Source organism: Sus scrofa, chromosome 1, assembly GCF_000003025.6.
Source record: "Sus scrofa isolate TJ Tabasco breed Duroc chromosome 1, Sscrofa11.1, whole genome shotgun sequence".
Classification (NCBI taxonomy): Eukaryota; Metazoa; Chordata; class Mammalia; order Artiodactyla; family Suidae; genus Sus; species Sus scrofa.
Window position 1 is genome coordinate 73,637,145 of NC_010443.5, and position 13,314 is coordinate 73,650,458.

General features: G+C 44.1%; 1 protein-coding gene across 2 annotated transcripts in view; it reads left to right on the forward strand.

Annotated features, from left to right (window-relative positions):
* Positions 1 to 13,314, forward strand: part of SOBP (sine oculis binding protein homolog) — a 172,912-nt gene that overhangs the window by 87,367 nt on the left and 72,231 nt on the right. Inside the window, exon 5 of one of the 2 annotated variants that reach the window (XM_003121331.6) lies at positions 12,693 to 12,788. The exons of the other annotated variant lie outside the window; for it this stretch is intronic. Within the exon in view, the coding sequence (XP_003121379.3) occupies positions 12,693 to 12,788 (96 nt within the window). The remainder of the gene's footprint in view (positions 1 to 12,692; positions 12,789 to 13,314) is intronic. 2 annotated transcript variants of the gene reach the window in all.

Below are 13,314 nucleotides of genomic sequence, written 5' to 3' on the forward strand. Positions count from 1 at the left end.
CAAGTCTGTGGATGTGTCTTTCTCTGTCTCCATGCAGAGTTCTCCTGCTGATGCACACACTCCCATTCCCATGTCCACTCCCCAGGCCACTCCCCTCCCGTCCTTCCCCATCTCTGCCCCATAGGTCAGGGGCAGAACACTTGGAAAGGCCATTGCCCTCTACCTTTATGGGGTTAGGGTTTGAGTCTGCTCAGCCTTTGGCTGTGTTCTTGTCACTTGTGTTGTCCTTGGTCTAGTAGACAGACTCACTCTTGTGGAGTGCCCACTTCCACGACCACCTCCATTTGAGCTGCGTTGGGCATCACTGCTTCACCATGTAGAGGGGAGACCAGAGGGCAGGATTTCCCTCTCACACAAGGATGCACAGGGACATTTGAGCCATCACTTGTGTGCCTTCCAGTCATGTCTGCAGTTTCTGTTGCTCCTCATCAGCCAAGCTTCCTCTGCTGGCTGAGCCCCTGTGGTGTGGGCTCAAGAGCCTGTACCTGGTGTCATGATCCCTGCATTCAGAGTCTAGTTCTGCCTCTATCAGCTCCTTAGCTTTGGACAAAGTACTTAGCTTCTCTACACTTCAGATTCCTTGTTGGTGAACTGGAGCTGGCAATGGTAATATAGACGTCACAAGGGTTTGGGGGGCTTTCTGAAGTCTGCAAAATTCTGTGTGGTGTCTTGCATAGAACAAATCTTGAGTCTTGTATTGCTATCAAAGTGGCTTCCATGTTGAATATTCTTCCTTTGTAGTGACAACTCTGTAAAGCAGTGATTAAATTGGAAGTTTCTGGAAGTGGTAGTGTTCTCTCCAGTGGGGTCTAGTCTGTGGTCTGGGAACCTCCTTCCCATGGGGCTACAGTTGTCTTGTGTCTAGACCACACTGGGCAGTTGAGATACCAGGGTGCAGAGGAACTGGAATAGTTTGGGAATTTTGGTACCAGAATGGTTGGATGAGGGAGGGAATAGAGCAAACAGGAGGGCCAGGGCTGCTCACTGTGCAGGGAGTCTGCACATCTCTTGTTCTCAATTATACTAAAAAGGGAGAGAATGTTGAAACCTGGGTCACTTTTTGTATTTTTTTTTTTTTCATGGTTGCACCTGTGACATGTAGAAGTTCCCAGGCTAGGGGTCACATTGGAGCAGGAGTCACTTTTTGTCTTCTGTCACTTGGGCTTTGGTTCCAAAATATACCTCCTGGAAATATAGTAATGATGACAGTGCTAATAATAATAATAATTGTAATTATAACAGAGGAGCAAGTATTAACTGAAGTTGCATCCAGAAATGGACCTTAACCTAATACTCATCTGTTGGCCTCAACACCAGTCAGATTCCGCTTGAATGATTATCTCCTTTGTAAACAGGCCACAATCCCACCTTTTATTACCTCCATTCATCATCTGCAGAATGGCTGGGATTTAAGACTAAGACTCCAGAGAGTGCTGGTTGAGCAAAGGTTGTTATTTATGAAGCCTCTCTGCCGCCATCCTTGCATTTGGGTCCTCAGAGAGGCCGACTGCTCCTGGGGTTGGAAACAAGGCGATTTAGACTTTGTTCCTCTAAGACCGATGCCTCTGTTAGCAGGTCAAGTGGCACGTGGTTTGTAATTGAAGCTGTCAGGAGGACCATCCTGCTCAGAATCGCATTCCAGCTTCACAACTTTGAAAGACCCGGGGGCAGAGCCAATGGACTGGTCACCCTGTCTTTCTCCTTTCGCTGCCGTCTCCGCATAAATCACAGCACCACTCCACATTGGTCAGGACATTTCTGTGGGCCTTGCACAGTGACCGTCAGGGTTGGACTCCTGGTCCTGGTCTTTCTTCTTCATGTTCAGGCCAGTTTTATATCTTTACAAACACTGCATGATGCTCACGTCTATTTCTTACTAAAGAAAGCTTATCTTTAAGACAAATTATATTTGGGGCCCCATTGTAGGCTGCTGACTGTAAAACTGTCCCAGGCCCGAACAGTGACCAGAGTAACTCTTGTGGCTGTCCAGATTGGAGACCTGTCCAGAGTGACCTGTCCAAAGCCAAGTCCTTGAGGGACAGCAAGCTTTAGGCAGGCCACGTCAGAGATCTAAGGGCCCAAGGCAGGGCCAGAGTCAAGGGTGAGTGGGAAGAGCTGCGAGTGTTACAGAAGAGTACTCAGAGCTGGAGCTGGTAGGGAACCAGAGACTAGAGTGCAGGGTGATTGCTGAGAACAGTCTGGGGGCCTCTACGGTCCTCCTTTGCAGTTAGTGGGCACCCGGGGGATGGGGTTGACTGAGACTTAGCATATGAACCATCCAGGGAAAATGTAGGCAACTGTTGTATCTGAACCTTGACCGAGGTATTTCTGTGGTTGCTGGTGGGAGAAAAGGAAGTATAGTTGGTCTGGGTGCTGAACCTTTGTTACTGACAGATAACAATTGTGACATCATGGTCTTTGACAAATATTGCTGCTCATTCTGAATTTATAGTCCTTGACCTCAGAATTAGAAGCTAATTCAAGGAGACCATTTGTTTCAGTTTGTGACTCATCACTTTCCATGACCACTATCACCGGGGTCTGCCCTTTGAGTTATTTCTTCCAGAAGTAGTGAGAGATGGCTCCCATTCATCCACGTCCTCGCACAAGTTTTCTGGTGTCCGACTCCCCTTTGCCAAGACCTCTATGCATATGATGTGGCAGGTCATGAGGGTGTGTTCTGTGATGGACCCAGAGCAAGCTAACTCTCCCAGGACCGTGACCTGAGCTTCTTGCCTCATCTTCCCACCAGCTGAACTAATTAGCCTATCGACTGGATCAGGATGCATTGCTGTTGCTCTGTCTCAATTATTCCTAGTAGTGGAGGGGATTGTGGTATTGAACAGAGACCCCTGAACTGGCCTTTGGCTCCCCACACCCCAGCTTTTGAAGGATCACCAGGCCTGTTGCTCCTCTAGGCAAGTCCAGGGACTCCATTTCACCAATTTGTACAAGGGTCTCCACTGCTTTGAAGAGTTGACTCATGTTAACTAAAGTCACAATCGGCTTTTTTTTTTTTTTTTTTGGCTTTTTTAGGGCCGTACCCGTGGAATATGGAAATTCCCAGGCTAGGGGTCGAATCAGAGCTACAGCTGCCGGCCTATGCCACAGCAACACCAGATCTGAGCCATGTCTGTGACCTATACCACAGCTCATGGCAAGGCTGGATCCTTAACCCACTGAGCAAAGCCAGGGATCAATCAAATCTGCGTCCTCGTGGATGCTAGTCAGGTTCGTTACTGCTGAGCCATGACAGGAACTCCCATAATTGGCATTGGTATACCAGAGAGCCAAGACTAAATGAGATAAGGCATGTAAACATCCTTTACAGTCTGTATGGCATTATCTATGGGATCAACATGAAATAATACAATAATATTGATAATGCTTTTAGAAATTCACAAAGCGGTTGCTAAAGTTGACTGAACTCGTAGGATATCCTTCAGGAATTGATGGGCTTAGGTGTCCTGGTCACTGATTGGAAGGTTATTTAATAAGAATTAGGTTAAAGAGGTTGATTTGTTTTAAGGATTAATTTTATAGATTTCAAAGTAATGTCTCCCTCAGGCTATGCAAGAGGACTACTGCTTGCTCTTGGATTTCTTTTTCCTAGGCTCTTTTGCAGACCACCCCACCCCCTTCAGTTATATTTGCCATTAAATACCCTCATTTTTAGGAGTTCCCATTGTGGCTCAGTGGTAATAAACCCGACTAGTATCCATGAGGATATGGGTTCGATCCCTGGCCTTGCTCAGTGGGTTAAGCGAGGCGTTGCCATGAGCTCCGATGTTGCCGTGAGCTGTGGTGTAGGTCATAGATAAGCAGCTCAGATCCTGCTTGCTGTGGCTGTGGTTTAGGCTGGCAGCTCAGCTCCGCTTTGACCCCTAGCCTGGGAACTTCCATATGCTGCAGGTATGGCCCTAAAGAAACAAAAAAGAAAAGAAAAAAAAAAAAATCCCCTTTTTTTCTGATGTATTCAATTTTGGAATGTTAAAACTAAAGAACTATGAAAACCTCCCTTAAATAATAAATAATATATATTTTAAAATTACTGACAGTGGTATTTTCAAATTGTTCCTTTTTTTTTTTTTTTTTTTTTAATCACTAGCAGAGATAGTGGATTATGCAGCTTTAACGTGGTTGCTCTGGAGGCAGAATGCTTGCCTGGATTTGAATCTTGGTTCCACCACTTTTTAACTGTGTGACTTTGTGTAAAATACATAATCTCTGTGTGCTCCAATTTCCTCATATAAAAATGGATGCTAGTATCTACCTCATGAGGTTTTGCTTTTGTTTTGGTGTATGTATGGGTGTGTGTATTAAATGGGTTAATATGTGTAAAGCACTTAGAACAATGTCTGGTGCGTACATAAGAGCTTCAGGAATGTGAGCTGTTACTATTAATCCCTGATAATATCCAGAGCAGTATCTTCATCTGGTTCTAGTGTGTTTCTTATTCCCATTTGAGACCAGGTGATTTCGGGGGCGACTTCCTGTGGATTGTAAATCTCCTCAATAACATTTGGATCTTTTCCTAGCCTTACAGATGGGGTCCTGGAGTCCCCTTCCCGCCCTTGCCTGTTTCACGTTTTCTCTCATTTCTCAGGTCCATCATGAGGTCTGTATATAAAGACATAAAGAGTCCAGCCCCTTCTGCTTAGTGATTTCAGAGAACAGGAAAAAAAAGGACCACCTGAAATGCCTCGCTTAGGCCAATTATTTGAGCTTTTTATAAGCACCAACCAGTAGCAAAGTAGAGTCATCTGTGTTTTCTTGCCTTTTGTTTCCCCTTTAGGGTCCCTGAGTAATAGATGCAAAGGAATAGTGAAAAGCCAAAAGGCAAGCAGTGGGTGGAGGCAGGAGGTAGGGGAGGGGAGCAATCAGTCTGGATAATCCACTGTGGATCAAGGGTCCTGGGATAATCAGATGCTGCCTGGGATGTGATGATTTCCTTAGCAGAGAATGGAGAAGAAGAGGCCATATGCCCCAGCTGCTGGGTCCCACCTGTGGTCACTTTGGAAAAATAGTTCTTCCCAAACAAAGACACTCAGGTGACCTGACAAAGAGCAGTGCAAGATCAATCCAGAAGGGTCACCTGTTTGATAAAGGAAAATAGATTTAAAAATGAAAAGCAGGAGTTCCTGTCGTGGCTCAGTGGTTAACGAATCCGACTAGGAACCATGAAGTTGCGGGTTCGATCCCTGCCCTTGCTCAGTGGGTTAATGATCCGGCGTTGCCGTGAGCTGTGGTGTAGGTCACAGACGAGGCTCGGACCCTGAGTTGCTGTGCTCTGGCGTAGGCTGGCAGCTACAGCTCCGATTAGACCCCTAGCCTGGGAACCTCCATATGCCACGGTAGCGGCCCAAGAAATGGCAAAAAAGACAAAAAAAAAAAAAAAAAAAATGAAAAGCAAAACCAGGGATTTCAGAACCACTTAGCAACTGCTCTGATTATTCCAGACACAGCTGTAATGTGTGGGGACCACGATGATATATTTTCGTTCGTGTGGAAGCTGTATTTCAGGCTGATGTGGAATCTGTTGCCGTAACTGTCATGCAATCCATTAGGCCCCTGAGTGAGGGCAGCCATTAATCAGGCGCCAGATCAGCCCTGTAGCCTCACACGCTCACAGCTCCGAGTGGCTCTGACCTGACATCGTTTAAGGAAATGCTCGTGGAGGCCATAAACATGATTCGATTCCCATTATCTTCATGTTGCATGTTTGTTACCATTATTCTTTGAAGACTCCAAACTAGATATTAAAAATTTATGATATATATAAAGGTTTGTATGGAGTGAAAAAATAGCCCCAGCCAGTAAGTCTGTCTCATCCATCAGAGATATGTGAGCTGTCAGAGCAGCCTGAAGAGGTATGGGAGAGCCCCTCTGCGTGCCAGCTGGGGAGGATGGAGACTTAAGAGGAACTTGGCCAAGGAAAACAGCTTCTCCTTTGGTCCACCTGCTAAGTGGGAATTCATATACATTTTATTAAAAGAAAAAGTAAAACAGCACCACTGTAGGAATCCCAGAGTCAGTCTTTACTGACAAGCTAATAAAAGGGAGGGTCAGGGATCATGATGCAAAGATTAGTAGCAGCTTGAATTGAGCAGATGCCTGGGTCCACACATTGATGTTTCTGGGTGCCTGGGGTGTCTCCAGAGCAAGAAGCCCCATGCTGGGTAGGAGTCCTGCCTGGGAGAAAGCTCTCTCCCCAGGCTGCATGCACACAGTCCTGTCCACGACCCATTTACCCTCTGCAGCTTGGTGACTTGAATACATACTTACATAGAAACAGCCCATATTCAGGGGATCCAACTGTGGAGGTAGGAGAAAAATAGGGCACTTCTGGACCTCACCTTAAGGTGGAGCAAAGGGTTAATGAATCCATTCACCATACACACACACACACACACACACACACACACACACACACACACACACACACACAGGATGATTATACAAGGTACTGGCTGACCAGGGGACTTCATACATAAGCATGGTCTCTGCCCTCAACAGGTTCCTTTCTAGTAGGGAAGATAAGACAGAAGTCCTGACCAGGGTGACTTATACCGAGGACTGGACTTATACCCAGACTGACCTGGAGCACTATGTCTAGGCACCAGGTTGCTTAATCTGGGCATGGAATTGGGGGGATGAGAATTTGGTAGGCAAAGACCAGAGGTTAGACTAACCTTTGTTAGGCAGAAGTTAGTCCAGGTGGGAGGTGGAGGAGAGAAACATGGGGGACAAAAGGATTATTGACTAAAGTCTAGATTGAGTACTGGATCTGCAAGCTAAGATCCTAGTATCTAACCAAGTGGGAAGGACAGGTGTTGGTCAGGAGTGCATGGAACAGTCAGTGAGGGTCCAAGTGTGAGGCAGGTGCAATCAGAATCCTCCAGGAGAGGCCTGTTGAGACTCAGGTATGAGGAATACTGTTGGGTTCAGGGGCAGAACACTTATCTCTGAGGATTAGAGTGCGAAGCAGAAGTGTGCAGTTGCTTGGGGTAGAGGATGGGAACTCATTCATTCATTCATACATTCACTTACTCACCATTTGTGGAGCCTTTATAATACACCAGGCACTAGATGAGGCCCTGGAAATTTGCAGCTGAATAGCCCACAGTTTTTGCACTCGTGGAGCTCACAGATTAGCGGGGAAGGTGAACATGTAGATGGATGGAGTGGGTAGAGAGGTGGAGGTACAAAGTCCAGGTTAGCCTGGGAGGAAGAGGTCTCACATGGGCTCCTAAAGGCACTGCAGTCTGAATAAAGCCTTAAAAGATGCCTAAGGATTTTCAGGGACAGGAGATGGAATCTAGTTTTACCCTGAGTAAGTAAGGCAAAGGACAGGAATCCAGTTGAAGGGAACTGGGCTTTCAGTCATGAGACCTGGGCCACAGAGATGAGCATAACCAGGCACTAACTCAAGTGGAAGCAGGAGCTACTCTGTAGGCCTCCCTGTGTAATTTCAGTCCTGGACCAGCACTGGCTGAGTTTCACTGAGGGGCTAAGAAACTGGGCTACTGTTTCTTAAAAACAAGGTCACAAAGATGCTCAGAATACTCTGAAAGGCCACATGTGGCAGCTGCCCTTTGTTACTCTCTAAACTTCCTCGAGAGAGTGTGTGTAGGTATTTAACAAAGGAACGACAGATCAGAACTGGTATATGAGAAAATGAAATTTCAAGGGTTTTCAGAAGTGGTCTTCCCATGATAAATTCAATTTTTCTTGAATTTTGAAAAGAAGTGCCGTTGCTTTTTGGTTCCAAAAATTAGCTATGAAATATAAAAGCTTTTTTTTCTGCACAACTCTTCATCTCTACACTCATTCCCACAACTTGGAGATGCACTATTTTTGATGTTCCCGAGTCTAGTCACCACACCACATGTGTGAGCTGACATGTGCTACATCTGCTAAAGACTTGGAAAGCTAAGTCTAGAAGCTCCACTGCACTCTTCCGAGCTCTGATTCCAGGCGGAACCTTTTCTGGTTTGCAAAAGACACTCTGAAATCACAATGACACAGAGGTGTAAACTCCCATTCATCACAAGGAAGTATTGACTCCAAGCCTAGTTTGCTTTCCACTTAAATGGCAACAGTATTAACCTTTTCCTCCAGTCACTTTTCTGGAGTAGGCCAGTGGAGCTGTTTTTAGAATGCTCCACATTTGCTAAAGGAGTCCTTTGGAGGAGGAAAAAAAAAAAAATTCTAATCTTGTTTGGATATGCACATGACACCAAGGTTTTGGCCCCAAGGGAGAAGTGGCTTCTTTGAAAGAGCTCTTCAGTTTTCTGTATGGAAGAATCAAAATTTAAAAAATAAATTAGTGATGATTCATAGGGAGAGAGAGGTGAATATAAAGCCTGTTTAAGCCAGGGGTGTTTGAGATAGGGAGGCAATTAGCCTAAGTTTCTCACATAACCTAATATTTATTCAGATGCTAGGCATGGCATGAAAATAGATGCATGACTGGCAGCAAGATGGGAAAATCCCCTTGTGGTTTAATCGAAGGACTTTAATTTTCATTTCTGTTTTATGGCAAGAAGGGAAGGGCTTCTTAGAATAGTGGGTCAAACATGCACCTTTGGTGTGACAATCACATTTGTCGTTAAACGTAAAAAACAACTTCCCATTTGCTTTTCTTCATAGTTGGCATAAATATCTCGCGTATTAGTCAGAATAAAGCTGTTGAGAATAAGACACATGGAGAGAGTTAGTTCATCATGATGTGGCTTGACCTTCCTGCTGTCAGAATGGGTCACTTTAGAGCAAAGTCAGACACCAACACAGCTCCTCCTGGCCCCAGTGGATACCGAGAGCCGGTGGTGGGGTGGTCCGCCTCGAGACAGGCAATTAGAGGAGGCACTGTCCATGGAGAATTGAAGAACAATAATAAAACCAGCTGAAAGCTGGTCTGCTTCGTGTTATCACCAGGAGCAGTGATTCTGGACAACTTTGGTGTTTACACACACCCCTCCCTGCAGGGGTCGTGGGTTCGCTCTGTCCACCCGCCTCCTCCATAGGCCATTGTCTGCCACCCAAAATGGGGCAGATGCAGAAGGCACTGGCTTCAATATCTAAGAGGTGACAAAGCCTGCTGGAAAGAAACTACATTCAGGGTAGGAAAGTTCTAATGGATTTTGTCTAATGTTGCCACTGAGTTGCTGTGGCCTGATAATAAGGCCCATTGGTACAGAGCACCTACTGCTCTCCAACCAGTGGCTGAGGACAAAGATCCAATGAGAGGAAGCCAAATACTATCCTGCCCTCTGGAGGCTTGCAGTCGGGTGGGGAGGACAAAAATCACATCAGCCAGGGAAAGAGTGCACCTGTGTCAGGCCTAAGAGCTGGCAGAGTGGAGCTATTTGACTTAGTTAGAGAGGTTCAGGAAGGCCTTTTTCTGAGGACATGGTGTAGTGGTTCTTCTGAGATTATTTGTCACACCAGACACTAAAAATACATAGATACAAACAAAGAATTTTTGGCCTGCAAGTAGCTAGTCACGTAATCTCATACATCTTCAGAGTAAGCTGCATTGCTGGGGCCACATCCTGTATCCTCCTGGTGTGTACGGCTGTTCACTTCAGTGGGCCTGGACCCTGGTTAGAGACCATTCCGACAGGTCTGCCCAGGGCCTCCTTTTAATACCCACCTCCAGGCACGCTCCTTAGCTCAGTGCTTCTCAGACTGTCCATGCATTGCAGTCACCTGAGCTATTAAAAAAAAAAATCATGGTGTTCCCAGGTGGTGCAGCAGGTTAAGGATCTAGTGTTGTCACTGCTGTGGCTTGAGTTGCTGCTATGGCACCGGTTTGATCCCTGGGCCAGGAACTTCAGCATGCCGTGGGCGTAGCTGAAAAGAAAAAAAAAAAAAAAAATGCCATGTCTAGCCAGGCCCCACCCTGGACCAATTAAATCAGAATCTTGGAAACATGATGGGGAGGGGAATTCAGGCATCAATATGTTACAAATCATCACCCCAGATGATTCTAATATGCAGCCAGAGCCGAGAACTCCTGCCTTAGATGCATGCACTTAATTTCACTTAATCCAGTGGTAATAACTTAAAATTTTATGTTAAAAAAACTTGAGAATGCCGAGGGAATTACTTTGGTGAGAGCTATGTGTGACACGGGTGGGGGTGAGGGTGCTGGGTCTCCTTGCATAGCGTGTACTTTCTGTCTCTCCGGCGGCATGTGGTGGAAACGGCTGGAGGACAGAATTTCTTGGACTCAAGAATCAGGATGATTGTCAGAGGCAGAAATTCCAAAGGCCATGGAGTATGATGCAGAGGCAAATACACGGCTTCATAAAGAAGCAAATTTCTGCCTTTCTCTCTCTACTTCTAATCACCCCAGCCCTCCTCTCCTTTCTCTTCTCCTGCTGTTTTATTTAACCTCATAAATTATGAGCCTTTATATGAAATCTGCAGCCCCCTCTGAGGAAGCACATTCAATGCTTAGGGGGTTTTTGTTTTTTTTTGTCCTTTGAAAACATAAAAAGCATTGTGAGCACCTTACATGTAAGTGGAATGAATGTATTTTTGCCACTAATGTTGAAAATATCCCCAGGCATCTGGTGTGTATGAATGTGTATACATAGTACATGCATAATAAACATATTCCACCTTATGAATATTTATACACAAGATACATATATATTGAATATAGACATACATATGTAAATAGTAGCCCTTGTAAACTGTATGCAAAGTATGTTTCCAAGCATATGTATCATACTGCATCAGGACTATAATAAACCTACCACCAAGTTTAGCATATTTTGAGGTGGCATTTTCTACAGAGTTGTTTGTGGTAGGGTCTAGTTACCATCCATGTCTGGGTTTTTTCCATTATTGAAATGTTTGTTAAGCACCAACTTAAAGCACTGGGCATAGCAGAGTGAGAAAGATGAAATAGGTGTGGTCCCTGCCTTCACGAGGCCTGTATCTCATAGAGAGGCTTAAAATTCACTAAGGAGGAATCTGGCATGTTTGCACTCCATTGGTATCTTTGTACAGCTGCCTTTTATGTACAGACTCTGCTTTAAAACAGACCCCGTTTAAGCCTATATTGACCTGAATCCTGATGTAGCTGCAGGGTAGAACTGATGCTGTGATAAGAAATATCACTGATTTCAGTGCCTTCCTAGCCACTGGACCTGAACATGCTTACACTTTTTTCTCTGTCATGTAGAATGCTTTTTCATTTTACTCTGATTTGGTACAGGGGAAAAAAGGTGCAATTAAAAAGCACCAAGTCCCAGAGATGTTTATACATCTCAAAACTGAAACCAAATCAGAGCACTCGCTTCACCTCCAAACTTCGGTAACCCCAATGTTACTATCATATCCATCCACTTCCAAATTCCATCAGTTCCCTCCCTGCAATAAGCAGAAGCCTTTATTAAAGACAAGCTATGCATTCTAAAATGTGCAAAATAGGGACCTCTTTCTAAAACAATAACCAGTCTAGCTGAGAGCTCTGAGTGATACTTGTCAGGGGCAGATTTCACGCAGTTAAAAGAGAAACACTGTATCAGCGCTGTCATCGCTAGGCACAGACGTATGCTCATTGTTTTCTCCCCCTCAATCCATACATCACAACAGGTAGTTCTCAGCTGTTCCCCCGGTGCCAGACATACATTTTATCTAAAGAGACAGCAGACAGAACTACCTGCTGCTTCCTGTGCGGCTCTCCCTGTGTTTCTCTCCTTTTTTCCTACTTCGCTTGGGCTTTTTAAAATCAGCTGGCAGGGAGCCAGGAGCTCATCATTTTAATGCAGTGCAAAATGGAATATGCATAATTATATGCAAGCCATATGTGAGGGAGACAGCTCAGCTGTGAATTTCGGGAGGCCAGGAAAGAGAGAGCAGTTAGGGCTGAGATAAGAGGAGAGCAGAGCGGAGTGCAAGTGTCACCCAAATGAATGGTTTAATGAGTGTGCTGCAGGCACGCCTCCTTTCACCTACCTCTTTCTTCTCTCCAACTGCAAACCAGAAACCGATGGAGATTAGAAAGGGGAGACTGTATGCAAGGGGTATTGCTAATGGGTTCTGTTAATGTCTCCATTTAAACTTCAGCTTTCTTAATTAACAGTGTAGATGAAAATAACCAGTAACTTTTAATGCAGCTTCTTAATTAAATCTTTTTTTTTTTTACTGCATTTGATTGAAGAATCATTGTTCTTACTAGATCATTGCTCCTTTCAGATCTTTATTTAAAAATTGAGGGGAATCAGTTTATCTCTAATAGTATTACAATGCAAAATATAACTATGCAAATTGCTTTTCTTATGGCCTTGCTATTAGAATTTTTTTTAAGTGCATTATCTAGAGATTGCTTAAGCATGCCAAAAAGTTTAAACACGTATGTATGTCATATAATCCTAAATATGCAACAAAACTCACTGGAAGTCTGAGGTGGTGGTAATTTTCAACAGAATTATTTGATTTTCATTTGTTTTGTATCCTCTTAAATATTACACCACAGTGAATTTGCATGTTCAAACTGAACTATGTTAAATCCCAAATTTCGATATCTAAAAGGCGTACTGCGTATTTAAACAATTTTCTTAATAATGTGTGATTTCTGGATTCCCGTTTGTTTAATGATCTGAGCTGTTATGCTTTTAGCTTTTTTTCTTCCATTATTTGTAAGTCCCTAAATAGGCCATTATATTTCCCTTCAGGCTAGAGATGAAGATGGACATGCTGAAAATTTTCCCCAGCAGCACTATGCTAAGGAAACTCCAAGGCTTGCCTTCAAGAATAACTGCGAACTACTTGTAAGAATAACATACTTACAACAAGTCTAGAATGTTACTTTAGCACAGTGAAAACAGTTTTTGAAAGGGTTTGTTCATTATTACATAATTTTTGAAGTATTATAGTTTTCTGTATAGAGTTCTAAATGCTAATTCTGATATCACTGAATATTAATTATAAGATCTCAAGTTGTTTGCAAATCTTTTATATCTGATTATAGAGCTTGGATGGCCCTGTCTTTATTAGCTTGTTCTGTGTAGTAGTTGATAAGCAGCCATTTGGAGAATGGCTAGTAAAGTTAAAAATATAGAAAAAGACAGTTGATATATGTAGCTTGGAAAGAGAGAAAAAAAAAAAACCCCAACAATCCCTCCCCCCTCCCTCCTCCCACTTCCTAATTGTACACTATTTTAGGAGACAACATGGTAATATTTTGTTCTGCTAGGAAAGATAGAGTTGACACGCAGTACTCCCTTTAGAATTCAAGTATTCCTGCACTGTCTTTGCCAAGCTCAATCAGGCGCTTTCGTCTCTCCTAAGTAGAAG